The following is a 17684-nucleotide window of genomic DNA, read 5'->3' on the forward strand; positions in this document are numbered from 1 at the left end:
CATGGACAAAATAGCTGAATGCGAGAGGTGAGGTGAGAGTGACTGCCCTTAACATCAAGGCAGCATTTGATCAAGTCTGGCATCAAGGATCCCCAGCAAAACTGAAGTCAATGTGAATCAGGGTAAAAAACTCTCCACTAATTGGAGTCATACCTAGCACAAAGGAAGAAGGTTGTGCTAGTTGGAAGTAAATCATCTCAGTCCCAAAATGTTGCTGCAGTCTCCTTCCCTCCATCATAAAGTCAGAAATGGTGATGTCCACTGATGATTGCACAGTATTCAGCACCATTCGCAACTCCATAGATACTGAAGCTGTCCATGTCCATATGCAGTAGGACCTGAGCAACATTCAGGCTTGGGCTGGCGAGTGGGAAGTAACATTCCTGCCAAACAAATGCCAGGCAATGACCGTCTCCAATTGAGATAATCCAACATCTCCCTATGACATTCAATGGTGTTACCATCGCTGAATCCTCACTATCAACATCCTGGGGGCTACCATTGACTAGACACTGAACTGGACTCGCCATATAAATACTGTGGCTACAGGAGCAGATCAGAGGCTCTGAATTCTGCAGCGGGTAACTCACCTCTAGACTCGACAAAGCCTGTCCACCATCTACAAGGCACAAGTCAGGAGTGTAATGGAATCCTCTCCACTTCCCTGGATGAATGCAGCTCCAACAACATTCAAGAAGCTTGACACCATCCAGGGCAAAGCTATCTGCTTGATCAGCACCCATCCACCACCTTAAACTTCTGCGGCACGGTAGCACAGTGGGTAGCACTGTTGCTTCACAGCTCCAGGATCCCAGGTTCAATTCTTGGCTTGGGTCACTGTCTGTGTGGAGTCTGCACGTTCTCCCAGTCTGCGTGGGTTTCCTCTGGACGCTCCGGTTTCCTCCCACAAGTCCCACAAGACTAAGTGAATTGGATATTCAGAATTCTTTCTCCGTGTACCCGAACAGGTGCTGGAATGTAGCGACTAGCGGCTTTTCACAGTAACTTCAGTGCAGTGTTAATGTGGGCCTACTTGTGGCAATAAAGATCACTATTATTATTGTGAATATAAAGACAGGGGTTATGCTGCAGCTGTACAAAATCCTGGTACTGTGGGCAGTTCGGAGTACCAGACCTTAGGAAGGAGGTCTTGGGGATAGTCCAACATAGGTTTACAAAAATGATACCTGGACTACAGGGGTTAAGATACAGAAAGTGATTACACAAATTAGGCTTGTTTTTGCTAGAATTTAGAAGATTCAGGGTTGATCTGATCGAAGTATTCAAGATATTCACGGGGAAAGACAGGGTAGATAAAGATAAACTATTTCCACTGGTTGGAGACTCTAAAACTAGGTGGCATAGTCTAAAAATTAGGGACAGACTGTTCAAGGGAGATGTTAGGAAGCATTTCTTCATGGAAAAGATGGTAGAGGTTTGGAACTTTCCCACAAACAACAGTAGAAGCTGGAACAAGTGGTTAGCACAGTTGCTTCACAGCTCCAGGGTCACAGGTTAAGTTCCTGGCTTGGGTCACTGTCTGTGTGGAGTCTGTGTGTGTGTGTGTGTGTGTGTGTGTGTGTTTCCTCCGAGCGCTCCGATTTCCTCCCACAGTCCAAAAACGTTCAGGTGGATTGGCCATTTTAAATTGCCCTTAGGCAAAAAGGTTAGGTGGTGTTATGGGGATAAAGGAGGATAGGGTGGAGGCGTGGGGCTTAAGTAGGCTGCTCTTTCCAAGGGCCAGTACAGACTCGATGGGCTGAATGGCTTCCTTCTGCACTATAAATTCTATGGCTATGGTAATTCCAGCAGATAAGGAGACCATTTGATTCATCATGCCTGTGCTCGCTCTTTGAAACAGCTTTTCAATTATTCATGCTCTCCATTTCATTTAAGTCCCTCATCCCGGGGACTATCCAGTCCACTAATGCTCCCCATGTTTATTACTCCCATGGAGAATGCACCAAGTTTGTTTCAGCATGATCTGCCTTTTGGAAACAAGCACTATTTCTTAATCGTATTCAAGATATTTTACTATTTTGAATATAGACATCAACCTAACTGGTTTGTGTTTCCATGGATTGGTTCATATTCCCTCTTTGAAAACAACAACTGTTATGGGAGAGGCATTTTCAGAACCACAAAATGTATCATGGAGTTCAACCAACCTCCCCCTTTAATGCTATTGTTGCTTTTCCGAGCACTCGGCTTGTTCCCCAGGTGTGGGATTACAATTATGGACATGTGGGTTTTTAAACACAAAGCAATGTTTATTCCATGAACTCAATTTAACCCTTTTAAATAAACATTGGATCTCTTAACATCCCTTACTTCAAAGATAACCCCGAAAATATTACAACACTAAATAATCCTTTAGTTATTCCTTTCAACATCCAAGAGAGACTTAACACCTTTAAACAGAAACACATCAGGTTAAAGGCTTTATTTCTTAAAGGCACTCTCACATGACAATAGCCATTTTAGTACTTCCCAATTTATCTCTACAAACTTGCCCATGTGATATCAATAACTCTTTCAGATCAGTTTGTTTTTCCTCTGGAAGGTAACTCAACAATTTATCCCAATTTTTAAGAACATTCTCGTTTTCCAATTTAATTTGAGGTATGTCAAATTCACAGTCATCTGGATTTGGTTCGTCACTTTGACTGAGAATCATTAAAACCTCCTCCTTTTCCTCTCCTCCCCTTTCAAAGTACCTTTTAAGCATATTCACATGACACACTCGGTGAGTCTTCCTTCTATCTGGTGTTTTTACCACATAATTCACCTCACTTAATTTCCTTTCAATCTGATACGGTCCACAAAACCTAGCTTTTAAAGGCTCATCTATCACTGGTAACAACACTAAAACTTTATCCCCACTGGCAAAACTACGAACTTTGGATTTCTTGTCCGCTACCCGTTTCATCACATTTTGTGCAACTTTCAAATTTTGTCTAGCCAATTCACCTGCTCTATTTAATCGTTCCCTAAAATTTGACACGTAAGCCAATAATGTAATTTCCGATTTCTCACCCACCAATTTTTCCTTAATCAATTTAAGTGGTCCTCTTACCTCATGACCAAAAGTTAGTTCAAAAGGACTAAATTTGGTAGACTCATTGGTGCATCCCTAATTGCAAACAATACGAATGGGATTCCTTTATCTCAATCCTCTGGATAATCTTGACAATACGCCCTCAACATTGTCTTTAATGTCTGATGCCACCTTTCTAACGCTTCCTGTGATTCTGGATGGTACGCAGTTATTTTAATTGGTTTATTCCTAAGCTATCCATAACTTCTTTGAATAACTTTGAAGTAACATTTGATCCTTGATGCGATTGAATTTCTGTGGGTAGTCCATATCTTGTAAAGAATTTAAGTAACTCCTTTACAATCCTTTTAACTGTAATATTACGTACTGGAATGGCCTCTGGAAACCTAGTAGACACATCCATTATAATCAAAAGATATTGATTCCCACTTTTTGTTTTAGGAAGCGGTCCTACACAATCAATTATGACCCTCGTAAAAGGTTCCTCAAATGCTGGAATGGGAATTAAGGGCTCTGGTTTTATCACTGCTTGAGGTTTCCCTATCACTTGACATGTGACATGTGTGACATGATTGACAAAATTTAACTACATCTTTATGTAGTCCAGGTCAATAAAAATGTTTCTGGATTTTAGCTGGAGTTTTCCTTATTCCCAAATGACCTCCCACTGGTACCTCATGTGCAACTTGCAACACCTCCTTTCTATACCCTACCGGCAATGCTACTTGATGAACTTCTGCCCACTTTTCATCCGCCTGCATATGTACAGGTCTCCATTTTCTCATCAAGACATCACTTTTATGGTAATAACACTCTGGTATACTCTCAGATTCCTCTTCCGTATATGCTTTCTGATATATCCGTTGTTTTTCTACATCTTTCTGTTGTAACTCCACCAATTTTCCTGAACAAAAAATATCCGCCTCATCCTCCACCTGTTCTTGTTCTTTTTCAACCATCTGATCAAAAATCGTTTCTGATAATTGCACTTCAACTTCATCTTCACTCTTTCATTTCTCCTCGTCTTAACTTGTGACTTTGCGACCTTGTTACTGCACAATCCAGAAAAATCCCAGGATATTCGTCCTTCAACACTTCAGTTGTCTGATTTTCCACTGGCTTATCAACCACAGTAGGCATCACTCCCACCTGCGATCCAGCTATATCATTACCCAAGATAAACTGTATTCCTGGACAAGATAGTTTATCTATGACTCCTACTACTACTTCACCACTCTTCACTGGACTTTCCAACCTTACCTTATGTAATGGAACGCTACTCCTCTCACTCTGAATTCCACATATCACCACCTTTTCCGGCAACTACATAATTCCTCATCTCTTACCATTAAAGATTGACTAGCCCCTGTATCTCTTAAAATTGTGACTTCTTTACCTGATCCTCCTGATATACATGAGTTAACTTTACCCACACAAGTAAATTCTTTAAAGACATCTGGCACCTTCCTAACAATTACTTCTTGAACAGGCTGTACAATCGTTTGCACCTCCTTCGCTTCCCTTGGGCTTTCCTTTACCACTTTAACAAACCCTACTGCCTTATCCTGTTTTACCACATCGGCCTTTCCAGTGCTTTTCTTCAACCACCAACACTACGACTTTACATGGCCTAGTTTATTATAGTGAAAACATTTGAAACTTTTCATCTCTTTTCCGCCCTCCTGGATTTCTTTTTTAATCTGAGGTACACTCTCTTTATTGTCTCCCATCAGATCACCTTTACTTTTACCACTTGAGTATTTCTCATGTCCCCAGTTTCTATCCCTCACCGGCTGAAACTGATGTTGGAAACCAATCTTTGATTTATGAACTAATTCATAATCATCTGCCACTTCTGCTGCTAATCTTGCAGTTTTAACCCTCTGTTCTTCCACACGAGTTCTCACTACATCAGGAATTGAATTTTTAAACTCCTCCAAAAGTATAATTTCTCTGAGAGCTTCATACGTTTAGTCTATTTTCAAAGCCCTTATCCACCTATCAAAATTACTCTGTTTGAGCCTTTCAAACTCCATGTATGTTTGACCAAATTCTTTCCTTAAATTTCTAAACCTTTGTCTGTAAGGTTCAGGCACTAGCTCATATGCACTTAAGATGGATTTCTTCACCTCCTCATACGTTCCAGATACATCCTCCAGTAGTGATGCAAACACTTGACTAGCTCTACCTACCAGCTTTGTTTGAATCAGTAATACCCACATGTCCTGTGGCCATTTCATTTGTTTAGCTACCTTCTCAAATGAAATGAAAGTGGAGCTGAGTCCACAAAAGATCAGCCATGATCTCATTGAATGGTGGAGCAGGCTCGAGGGGCCAGATGGCCTACTCCTGCTCCTAGTTCTTATGTTCTTATGTTCTACCTCCTTCTCGTCAAACCTTGGCAATGCTTGCACATATTTAAATAGATTCCCACCAGGCCTTCGACTATGACACTCTTTCTCACTATCCTCATCACTATCCTCCAACTGTACGTTTCCCTTTACGTCTGCCAATTTTAACTGACTTTCATGTTTCATGGCCATTTTCTGAAGTTCAAACTCCCTCTCTATCTTTTTCCCTGATCTGTATCTCCCTTTCTTTTTCTTTTTGTTCTGCTAGGGCTATTGTTTCTTTTCTTCTTTGTTCTCTCTCCTTTTCTTTTTACTCTCTCGCTCTTTCTCTTGCTTTTTCCCCTCTCTCGCCTTCGTATTCAAGCCGCATTAATTCTTTCTCATGTTCCATTTGTTTCATTTGCAACTGAATTTTTGCCATTTCCAATGAGTCAAACGGTATCTCAGGCAACTTTAAATGCTTAACCACCGTCATAATTACCTCATCTTTTCGCATTTTGTCAGGTAATGTTAACTGCAATGTTTTTGCCAGACCCAACAGTCTGTTTTTACTCTCTGATAGGTATCACATGTTATCGTGTCCACCCCCAAAAACTTCTGAACCTCTGAGAGAGCCACTGTCCACAACACACTCCCCACCTAAACTAAAATACCACACCTGAAAAGCAACACTCCTTCACTGTCTTTAAGTTCACAAAAGCCAATCCAATAGATAGACTTTTACCCCCCTCGAGCCCCCAATTGTTATGGGCGAGGCATTTTCAGAACACCAAAATGTATCTTGGAGTTCAACCAACCTCTCCCTTTAATGCTATTGTTGCTTTTTTGAGCACACCACTTGTTCCCTAGGTGTGGGATTACAATTATGGACACGTGGGTTTTTAAAACACAAAACACGGTTCATTCCGTGAACTCAATTTAACCCTTTTAAATAAACATTGGATCTCTTAACACCCCTTACTTCAAAGATAACCCCGAAAATATTACAACACTAAATAATCCTTCAGTTATTCCTTTCAACATCCAAGAGAGACTTAACACGTTTAAACAGAAAGCAATGTACCTTTAAGAAATGCAGTGATGTCAGTGTGTGGGTGGAGCTGGGCTTTAGATCAGCCATTTTACAGTTTAGTTTCAGTTTGGAAAGAGCTTGTGTGTGTCTGTGTTTGCAGTGAGCTGGATCTGCTGTGATCTCTGCCATGAAAGACTATCTCTGGATCATTTGGGTGATTTAAACTCCTAATAGTAAAGCCTTTACATAGATTACATAGAACATACAGTGCAGAAGGAGGCCATTCGGCCCATCGAGTCTGCACCGACCCACATTAATCCCTCACTTCCACCTTATCCCCGCCGGTTGGGTTGATGGTGCCGGGGGGGTGTGCGTGGTGCCGGCGGGCGCCAGATCCCGCAGGGAGACCGTGTCCTGTCGGCCGTCGGGGTACTCCACGTAGGCGTACTGGGGGTTTGCGTGGAGGAGGTGAACCCTTTCGACCAACGGGTCCGCCTTATGTGCCCGCACGTGCTTTCGGAGCAGGATGGGTCCTGGGGCCGCCAGCCAGGTCGGCAGCGACGTTCCAGAGGAGGATCAGAAACACACTCAGCACAGTAGCACAAGTGATTAGCACTGTGGCTTCACAGCGCCAGGGTCCCAGGTTCGATTCCCCGCTGGGTCACTGTCTGTGCGGAGTTTGCACATTCTCCCCGTGTCCGCGTGGGTTTCCTCCGGGTGCTCCGGTTTCCTCCCACAGTCCAAAGACGTGCAGGTTAGGTGGATTGGCCATGATAAATTGCCCTTAGTGTCCATAAGGGTTGGGAGGGGTTATTGGGTTGCGGGGATAAGGTGGAAGTGAGGGATTAATGTGGGTCGGTGCAGACTCGATGGGCCGAATGGCCTCCTTCTGCACTGTATGTTCTATGTAATCTATGTAAAGGCTTTACTATTAGGAGTTTAAATCACCCAAATGATCCAGAGATAGTCTTTCATGGCAGAGATCACAGCAGATCCAGCTCACTGCAAACACAGACACACACAAGCTCTTTCCAAACTGAAACTAAACTGTAAAATGGCTGATCTAAAGCCCAGCTCCACCCACACACTGACATCACTGCATTTCTTAAAGGTACATTGCTTAAACATCCATTTATTAAAGTCACTCTCACATGACACAATGAAGTTTCAGAGTGGGGTAAACAGGGCAGAAAGTCACGAGCTGGATGGGGGAAATGAGAGTACAGTGACCCCCACATGGCTGATCCTACCTGTGTAGTTCCTCCGTTCTGTCCTCGCCATCTGCTTTGACCAGGAGGCAATGTCGCAGGATGGCCACAAGATGGCGATAAAGAGCAGCATCTTCCTGCCGTTACAAGGAATAAGGGTTACACCACAGCCAAACATCAGCAATCCACACAGCCACCTCACCAAATATTGTAGTCTCCAACAACTGTTGGCATATCTCAAAAATCCTGCTTCGGATTGAGTGATGTCCAGAGAGAGTATCAAAAGCAGAAACCTTGGAATCATTGTAAGAACAATTGGATTTGGAGGGTTGAATCCTCCTACGCTGCACATAGAACATAGAGTACAGAAGGAGGCATTTCGGCCCATCGAGTCTGCACCGACCCACTTAAGCCCTCACTTCCACCCTCTCCCCATAACCCAATAACCCCTCCTAACCTTTCTCTTGGACACTAAGGGCAAATTAGCATGGCCAATCCACCTAACCTGCACGTCTTTGGACTGTGGGAGGAAACCGGAGCACCCGGAGGAAACCCACGCAGACACGGGGAGAACGTGCAGACTCCGCACAGACAGTGACCCAGCGGGGAATCGAACCTGGGACCCTGGCGCTGTGAAGCCACAGTGCTATCCACGTGTGCTACCGTGCTGCACTAAACCTGCACGTCTTTGGGTTTTGGGGGTAAGACCCACGCAGACACTGGGAGAATGTGCAAACTCCACACGGACAGTGACCCAGGGCCGGGATTATACCTGGGACCTCAACGCCGTCAGGCAGCAGTGCTAACCACTGCGCCACCATACCATCATCCATAATTATCTTGGAACACTGTGGTGAGATTGGTCATTGCAAGTAGGAACTGTAACTGAAGTGATTCATCAAGGGAGTCCTGCACGGTCAGAGTGGCAGTCCTGAGGGAGCGCTGCACTGAGGGTTAGTATGGAGGGAGCGCTGCAATGAGGGTTAGTATTGAGGGAGCGCTGCACTGAGGGTTAGTATTGAGGGAGCGCTGCACTGAGGGTTAGTATGGAGGGAGCGCTGCACTGAGGGTTAGTATGGAGGGAGCGCTGCACTGAGGGTTAGTATGGAGGGAGCGCTGCACTGAGGGTTAGTATGGAGGGAGCGCTGCACTGAGGGTTAGTATGGAGGGAGCGCTGCACTGAGGGTTAGTATTGAGGGAGCGCTGCACTGAGGGTTAGTATTGAGGGAGCGCTGCACTGAGGGTTAGTATGGAGGGAGCGCTGCACTGAGGGTTAGTATGGAGGGAGCGCTGCACTGAGGGTTAGTATGGAGGGAGCGCTGCACTGAGGGTTAGTATGGAGGGAGCGCTGCACTGAGGGTTAGTATGGAGGGAGCGCTGCACTGAGGGTTAGTATGGAGGGAGCGCTGCACTGAGGGCTAGCATGGAGGAAGCGCTGCACTGAGGGTTAGTATGGAGGGAGCGCTGCACTGAGGGTTAGTATGGAGGGAGTGCTGCACTGAGGGTTAGTATGGAGGGAGCGCTGCACTGAGGGTTAGTATGGAGGGAGCGCTGCACTGAGGGCTAGTATGGAGGAAGCGCTGCACTGAGGGTTAGTATGGAGGGAGCGCTGCACTGAGGGTTAGTATGGAGGGAGCGCTGCACTGAGGGTTAGTATGGAGGGAGCGCTGCACTGAGGGCTAGTATGGAGGGAGCGCTGCACTGAGGGTTAGTATGGAGGGAGCGCTGCACTGAGGGTTAGTATTGAGGGAGCGCTGCACTGAGGATTAGTATGGAGGTAGCACTGCACTGAGGGTTCGTACAGAGGGAGTGCTACACTGAGGATTAGTATTGAAGAAGCGCTGCACTGAGAGTTCGTATGGAGTGAGCGCTGCACTGAGGGTTAGTCTGGAGGGAGCGCTGCACTGAGGATTAGTATGGAGGGAGCGCTGCACTGAGGGTTCGTACAGAGGGAGTGCTACACTGAGGATTAGTATGGAGGTAGCACTGCACTGAGGGTTCGTACAGAGGGAGTGCTACACTGAGGATTAGTATTGAAGAAGCGCTGCACTGAGAGTTCGTATGGAGTGAGCACTGCACTGAGGGTTAGTCTGGAGGGAGCGCTGCACTGAGGATTAGTATGGAGGGAGCGCTGCACTGAGGGTTAGTATGGAGGGAGCGCTGCACTGAGGATTAGTATGGAGGGAGCGCTGCACTGAAGGTTAGTATGGAGGGAGCGCTGCACTGAAGGTTAGTATGGAGGGCGCGCTGCACAGAGGGTTAGTCTGGAGGGAGCGCTGCACTGAGGGTTAGTATTGAGGGAGCGCTGCACTGAGGGTTAGTATTGAGGGAGCGCTGCACTGAGGGTTAGTATGGAGGGAGCGCTGCACTGAGGGTTCGTACAGAGGGAGTGCTACACTGAGGATTAGTATGGAGGTAGCACTGCACTGAGGGTTCGTACAGGGGGAGTGCTACACTGAGGATTAGTATTGAAGAAGCGCTGCACTGAGAGTTCGTATGGAGTGAGCGCTGCACTGAGGGTTAGTCTGGAGGGAGCGCTGCACTGAGGATTAGTATGGAGGGAGCGCTGCACTGAGGGTTCGTACAGAGGGAGTGCTACACTGAGGATTAGTATGGAGGTAGCACTGCACTGAGGGTTCGTACAGAGGGAGTGCTACACTGAGGATTAGTATTGAAGAAGCGCTGCACTGAGAGTTCGTATGGAGTGAGCGCTGCACTGAGGGTTAGTCTGGAGGGAGCGCTGCACTGAGGATTAGTATGGAGGGAGCGCTGCACTGAGGGTTAGTATGGAGGGAGCGCTGCACTGAGGATTAGTATGGAGGGAGCGCTGCACTGAAGGTTAGTATGGAGGGAGCGCTGCACTGAAGGTTAGTATGGAGGGCGCGCTGCACAGAGGGTTAGTCTGGAGGGAGCGCTGCACTGTGGGTTAGTATTGAGGGAGCGCTGCACTGAGGGTTAGTATTGAGGGAGCGCTGCACTGAGGGTTAGTATGGAGGGAGCGCTGCACTGAGGGTTCGTACAGAGGGAGTGCTACACTGAGGATTAGTATGGAGGTAGCACTGCACTGAGGGTTCGTACAGAGGGAGTGCTACACTGAGGATTAGTATTGAAGAAGCGCTGCACTGAGAGTTCGTATGGAGTGAGCGCTGCACTGAGGGTTAGTCTGGAGGGAGCGCTGCACTGAGGATTAGTATGGAGGGAGCGCTGCACTGAAGGTTAGTATGGAGGGAGCGCTGCACTGAAGGTTAGTATGGAGGGCGCGCTGCACAGAGGGTTAGTCTGGAGGGAGCGCTGCACTGAGGGTTAGTATTGAGGGAGCGCTGCACTGAGGGTTAGTATTGAGGGAGCGCTGCACTGAGGGTTAGTATTGAGGGAGCGCTGCACTGAGGGTTAGTATTGAGGGAGCGCTGCACTGAGGGTTAGTATGGAGGGAGTGCTGCACTGAGGGTTAGTATTGAGGGAGCGCTGCACTGAGGGTTAGTATTGAGGAAGAGCTGCACAGAGGGTTAGCATGGAGGGAGCGCTGCACTGAGGGTTCGTATGGAGGGAGCGCTGCACAGAGGGTTAGTATGGAGGGAGTGCTGCACTGAGGGTTAGTATGGAGGAAGCGCTGCACTGAGGGTTAGTATGGAGGGAGCGCTGCACTGAGGGTTAGTATTGAGGGGGCGCTGCACTGAGGGTTAGTATTGAGGGAGTGCTGCACTGAGGATTAGTATTGAGGGAGTGCTGCACTGGGGGTTAGTATTGAGGGAGTGCTGCACTGAGGGTTAGTATTGAGGGAGCGCTGCACTGAGGATTAGTATTGAGGTAGCACTGCACTGAGGGTTCGTACAGAGGGAGTGCTACACTGAGGATTAGTATTGAAGAAGCGCTGCACTGAGAGTTCGTATGGAGTGCTGCACTGAGGGTCCGTATTGAGGAAGCGCTGCACTGAGGGTTCGTATGGAGGGAGCGCTGCACTGAGGGTTCGTACAGAGGGAGTGCTACACTGAGGGTTAGTATTTAGGAAGAGCTGCACTGAGGGTTAGTATTTAGGAAGCGCTGCACTGAGGGTTAGTGTGGAGGGAGCGCTGCACTGAGGGTTCGAATGGAGGGAGCGCTGCACTGAGGGTTAGTATTGAGGAAGAGCTGCACTGAGGGTTAGTATTTAGGAAGCGCTGCACTGAGGGTTCGTATGGAGGGAGCGCTGCACTGAGGGTTAGTGTTTAGGAAGCGCTGCACTGAGGGTTCGTATGGAGGGAGCGCTGCACTGAGGGTTAGTATGGAGGGAGCGCTGCACTGAGGGTTCGAATGGAGGGAGCGCTGCACTGAGGGTTAGTGTTTAGGAAGCGCTGCACTGAGGGTTCGTATGGAGGGAGTGCTGCACTGAGGGTTCGTATGGAGGGAGCGCTGCACTGAGGGTTCGTATGGAGGGAGTGCTGCACTGAGGGTTAGTATTGAAGAAGCGCTGCACTGAGAGTTCGTATGGAGGGAGTGCTGCACTGAGGGTCCGTATTGAGGAAGCGCTGCACTGAGGGTTCGTATGGAGGGAGCGCTGCACTGAGGGTTCGTACAGAGGGAGTGCTACACTGAGGGTTAGTATTTAGGAAGCGCTGCACTGAGGGTTAGTGTGGAGGGAGCGCTGCACTGAGGGTTCGAATGGAGGGAGCGCTGCACTGAGGGTTAGTATTGAGGAAGAGCTGCACTGAGGGTTAGTATTTAGGAAGCGCTGCACTGAGGGTTCGTATGGAGGGAGCGCTGCACTGAGGGTTAGTGTTTAGGAAGCGCTGCACTGAGGGTTCGTATGGAGGGAGCGCTGCACTGAGGGTTAGTATGGAGGGAGCGCTGCACTGAGGGTTCGTACAGAGGGAGTGCTACACTGAGGGTTAGTATTTAGGAAGAGCTGCACTGAGGGTTAGTATTTAGGAAGCGCTGCACTGAGGGTTAGTGTGGAGGGAGCGCTGCACTGAGGGTTCGAATGGAGGGAGCGCTGCACTGAGGGTTAGTATTGAGGAAGAGCTGCACTGAGGGTTAGTATTGAGGAAGCGCTGCACTGAGGGTTCGTATGGAGGGAGCGCTGCACTGAGGGTGAGTATTGAGGAAGAGCTGCACTGAGGGTTAGTGTTTAGGAAGCGCTGCACTGAGGGTTCGTATGGAGGGAGCGCTGCACTGAGGGTTCGTATGGAGGGAGTGCTGCACTGAGGGTTAGTATTGAGGAAGCGCTGCACTGAGGGTTCATATGGAGGATGCGCTGCTCTGAGGGTGAGTATTGAGGAAGCGCTGCACTGAGGGTGAGTATTGAGGGAGCGCTGCACTGAGGGTGAGTATTGAGGAAGCGCTGCACTGAGGATTAATATTGAGGGAGCGCTGCACTGAGGGTTAGTATTGAGGGAGCGCTGCACTGAGGGTTAGTATTGAGGGAGCGCTGCACTGAGGGTTAGTATTGAGGGAGCGCTGCACTGAGGGTTAGTATTGAGTAAGCGCTGCTCTGAGGATTAGTATTGAGGGAGTGCTGCACTGAGGGTTAGTATTGAGGGAGTGCTGCACTGAGGGTTAGTATTGAGGGAGCGCTGCACTGAGGGTTCGTACGGAGGGAACGCTGCACTGAGGGTAAGTATTGATGGAGCGCTGCACTGAGGGTTAGTATTGAGGAGGAGCATTGAGCGAACGTTACACTGTCGGAGGAGCAGTGCTGAGGGAGTGCAGCGTGGTCACAGGGGCTGTGCTAAGGGAGTCCAGCACTGTCGGAGGGACAGTGCTGAGGGAGTGCAGCACAGTGACAAGGGCTGTGCTAAGGGACTGCTGCAGGCCACAAGAGCTGCGCCGAGGGAGTGCAGCACTGTCACAGGCGCTGTGCCGAGGGAGTGCAGCACTGTCACGAGGGGGTGCTAAGGGAGTGCTTCACTGTCACAGAGGGAGTGCCGCACTGTGACAAAGGCTGTGCTGAGGGAGTGCCGCGCGGTCACAGGGGGAGTGCCGCGCGGTCACAGGGGGAGTGCCGCGCGGTCACAGGGGGAGTGCCGCGCGGTCACAGGGGGAGTGCCGCGCGGTCACAGGGGGAGTGCCGCGCGGTCACAGGGGGAGTGCCGCGCGGTCACAGGGGGAGTGCCGCGCGGTCACAGGGGGAGTGCCGCGCGGTCACAGGGGGAGTGCCGCGCGGTCACAGGGGGAGTGCCGCGCGGTCACAGGGGGAGTGCCGCGCGGTCACAGGGGGAGTGCCGCGCGGTCACAGGGGGAGTGCCGCGCGGTCACAGGGGGAGTGCCGCGCGGTCACAGGGGGAGTGCCGCGCGGTCACAGGGGGAGTGCCGCGCGGTCACAGGGGGAGTGCCGCGCGGTCACAGGGGGAGTGCCGCGCGGTCACAGGGGGAGTGCCGCGCGGTCACAGGGGGAGTGCCGCGCGGTCACAGGGGGAGTGCCGCGCGGTCACAGGGGGAGTGCCGCGCGGTCACAGGGGGAGTGCCGCGCGGTCACAGGGGGAGTGCCGCGCGGTCACAGGGGGAGTGCCGCGCGGTCACAGGGGGAGTGCCGCGCGGTCACAGGGGGAGTGCCGCGCGGTCACAGGGGGAGTGCCGCGCGGTCACAGGGGGAGTGCCGCGCGGTCACAGGGGGAGTGCCGCGCGGTCACAGGGGGAGTGCCGCGCGGTCACAGGGGGAGTGCCGCGCGGTCACAGGGGGAGTGCCGCGCGGTCACAGGGGGAGTGCCGCGCGGTCACAGGGGGAGTGCCGCGCGGTCACAGGGGGAGTGCCGCGCGGTCACAGGGGGAGTGCCGCGCGGTCACAGGGGGAGTGCCGCGCGGTCACAGGGGGAGTGCCGCGCGGTCACAGGGGGAGTGCCGCGCGGTCACAGGGGGAGTGCCGCGCGGTCACAGGGGGAGTGCCGCGCGGTCACAGGGGGAGTGCCGCGCGGTCACAGGGGGAGTGCCGCGCGGTCACAGGGGGAGTGCCGCGCGGTCACAGGGGGAGTGCCGCGCGGTCACAGGGGGAGTGCCGCGCGGTCACAGGGGGAGTGCCGCGCGGTCACAGGGGGAGTGCCGCGCGGTCACAGGGGGAGTGCCGCGCGGTCACAGGGGGAGTGCCGCGCGGTCACAGGGGGAGTGCCGCGCGGTCACAGGGGGAGTGCCGCGCGGTCACAGGGGGAGTGCCGCGCGGTCACAGGGGGAGTGCCGCGCGGTCACAGGGGGAGTGCCGCGCGGTCACAGGGGGAGTGCCGCGCGGTCACAGGGGGAGTGCCGCGCGGTCACAGGGGGAGTGCCGCGCGGTCACAGGGGGAGTGCCGCGCGGTCACAGGGGGAGTGCCGCGCGGTCACAGGGGGAGTGCCGCGCGGTCACAGGGGGAGTGCCGCGCGGTCACAGGGGGAGTGCCGCGCGGTCACAGGGGGAGTGCCGCGCGGTCACAGGGGGAGTGCCGCGCGGTCACAGGGGGAGTGCCGCGCGGTCACAGGGGGAGTGCCGCGCGGTCACAGGGGGAGTGCCGCGCGGTCACAGGGGGAGTGCCGCGCGGTCACAGGGGGAGTGCCGCGCGGTCACAGGGGGAGTGCCGCGCGGTCACAGGGGGAGTGCCGCGCGGTCACAGGGGGAGTGCCGCGCGGTCACAGGGGGAGTGCCGCGCGGTCACAGGGGGAGTGCCGCGCGGTCACAGGGGGAGTGCCGCGCGGTCACAGGGGGAGTGCCGCGCGGTCACAGGGGGAGTGCCGCGCGGTCACAGGGGGAGTGCCGCGCGGTCACAGGGGGAGTGCCGCGCGGTCACAGGGGGAGTGCCGCGCGGTCACAGGGGGAGTGCCGCGCGGTCACAGGGGGAGTGCCGCGCGGTCACAGGGGGAGTGCCGCGCGGTCACAGGGGGAGTGCCGCGCGGTCACAGGGGGAGTGCCGCGCGGTCACAGGGGGAGTGCCGCGCGGTCACAGGGGGAGTGCCGCGCGGTCACAGGGGGAGTGCCGCGCGGTCACAGGGGGAGTGCCGCGCGGTCACAGGGGGAGTGCCGCGCGGTCACAGGGGGAGTGCCGCGCGGTCACAGGGGGAGTGCCGCGCGGTCACAGGGGGAGTGCCGCGCGGTCACAGGGGGAGTGCCGCGCGGTCACAGGGGGAGTGCCGCGCGGTCACAGGGGGAGTGCCGCGCGGTCACAGGGGGAGTGCCGCGCGGTCACAGGGGGAGTGCCGCGCGGTCACAGGGGGAGTGCCGCGCGGTCACAGGGGGAGTGCCGCGCGGTCACAGGGGGAGTGCCGCGCGGTCACAGGGGGAGTGCCGCGCGGTCACAGGGGGAGTGCCGCGCGGTCACAGGGGGAGTGCCGCGCGGTCACAGGGGGAGTGCCGCGCGGTCACAGGGGGAGTGCCGCGCGGTCACAGGGGGAGTGCCGCGCGGTCACAGGGGGAGTGCCGCGCGGTCACAGGGGGAGTGCCGCGCGGTCACAGGGGGAGTGCCGCGCGGTCACAGGGGGAGTGCCGCGCGGTCACAGGGGGAGTGCCGCGCGGTCACAGGGGGAGTGCCGCGCGGTCACAGGGGGAGTGCCGCGCGGTCACAGGGGGAGTGCCGCGCGGTCACAGGGGGAGTGCCGCGCGGTCACAGGGGGAGTGCCGCGCGGTCACAGGGGGAGTGCCGCGCGGTCACAGGGGGAGTGCCGCGCGGTCACAGGGGGAGTGCCGCGCGGTCACAGGGGGAGTGCCGCGCGGTCACAGGGGGAGTGCCGCGCGGTCACAGGGGGAGTGCCGCGCGGTCACAGGGGGAGTGCCGCGCGGTCACAGGGGGAGTGCCGCGCGGTCACAGGGGGAGTGCCGCGCGGTCACAGGGGGAGTGCCGCGCGGTCACAGGGGGAGTGCCGCGCGGTCACAGGGGGAGTGCCGCGCGGTCACAGGGGGAGTGCCGCGCGGTCACAGGGGGAGTGCCGCGCGGTCACAGGGGGAGTGCCGCGCGGTCACAGGGGGAGTGCCGCGCGGTCACAGGGGGAGTGCCGCGCGGTCACAGGGGGAGTGCCGCGCGGTCACAGGGGGAGTGCCGCGCGGTCACAGGGGGAGTGCCGCGCGGTCACAGGGGGAGTGCCGCGCGGTCACAGGGGGAGTGCCGCGCGGTCACAGGGGGAGTGCCGCGCGGTCACAGGGGGAGTGCCGCGCGGTCACAGGGGGAGTGCCGCGCGGTCACAGGGGGAGTGCCGCGCGGTCACAGGGGGAGTGCCGCGCGGTCACAGGGGGAGTGCCGCGCGGTCACAGGGGGAGTGCCGCGCGGTCACAGGGGGAGTGCCGCGCGGTCACAGGGGGAGTGCCGCGCGGTCACAGGGGGAGTGCCGCGCGGTCACAGGGGGAGTGCCGCGCGGTCACAGGGGGAGTGCCGCGCGGTCACAGGGGGAGTGCCGCGCGGTCACAGGGGGAGTGCCGCGCGGTCACAGGGGGAGTGCCGCGCGGTCACAGGGGGAGTGCCGCGCGGTCACAGGGGGAGTGCCGCGCGGTCACAGGGGGAGTGCCGCGCGGTCACAGGGGGAGTGCCGCGCGGTCACAGGGGGAGTGCCGCGCGGTCACAGGGGGAGTGCCGCGCGGTCACAGGGGGGAGTGCCGCGCGGTCACAGGGGGAGTGCCGCGCGGTCACAGGGGGAGTGCCGCGCGGTCACAGGGGGAGTGCCGCGCGGTCACAGGGGGAGTGCCGCGCGGTCACAGGGGGAGTGCCGCGCGGTCACAGGGGGAGTGCCGCGCGGTCACAGGGGGAGTGCCGCGCGGTCACAGGGGGAGTGCCGCGCGGTCACAGGGGGAGTGCCGCGCGGTCACAGGGGGAGTGCCGCGCGGTCACAGGGGGAGTGCCGCGCGGTCACAGGGGGAGTGCCGCGCGGTCACAGGGGGAGTGCCGCGCGGTCACAGGGGGAGTGCCGCGCGGTCACAGGGGGAGTGCCGCGCGGTCACAGGGGGAGTGCCGCGCGGTCACAGGGGGAGTGCCGCGCGGTCACAGGGGGAGTGCCGCGCGGTCACAGGGGGAGTGCCGCGCGGTCACAGGGGGAGTGCCGCGCGGTCACAGGGGGAGTGCCGCGCGGTCACAGGGGGAGTGCCGCGCGGTCACAGGGGGAGTGCCGCGCGGTCACAGGGGGAGTGCCGCGCG

At 54.9% G+C, this 17684-nt stretch overlaps 1 protein-coding gene across 1 annotated transcript in view; it reads right to left on the minus strand.

Moving 5' to 3' along the window:
• Positions 1–17684, minus strand: part of ric8a (RIC8 guanine nucleotide exchange factor A) — a 65595-nt gene that overhangs the window by 16074 nt on the left and 31837 nt on the right. Inside the window, exon 4 of the mRNA XM_072466110.1 lies at positions 7672–7766. Coding sequence (XP_072322211.1) covers positions 7672–7766 — 95 coding nt within the window. The remainder of the gene's footprint in view (positions 1–7671; positions 7767–17684) is intronic.

The sequence above is a fragment of the Scyliorhinus torazame genome, chromosome 10, assembly GCF_047496885.1.
Source record: "Scyliorhinus torazame isolate Kashiwa2021f chromosome 10, sScyTor2.1, whole genome shotgun sequence".
NCBI lineage: Eukaryota > Metazoa > Chordata > Chondrichthyes > Carcharhiniformes > Scyliorhinidae > Scyliorhinus > Scyliorhinus torazame.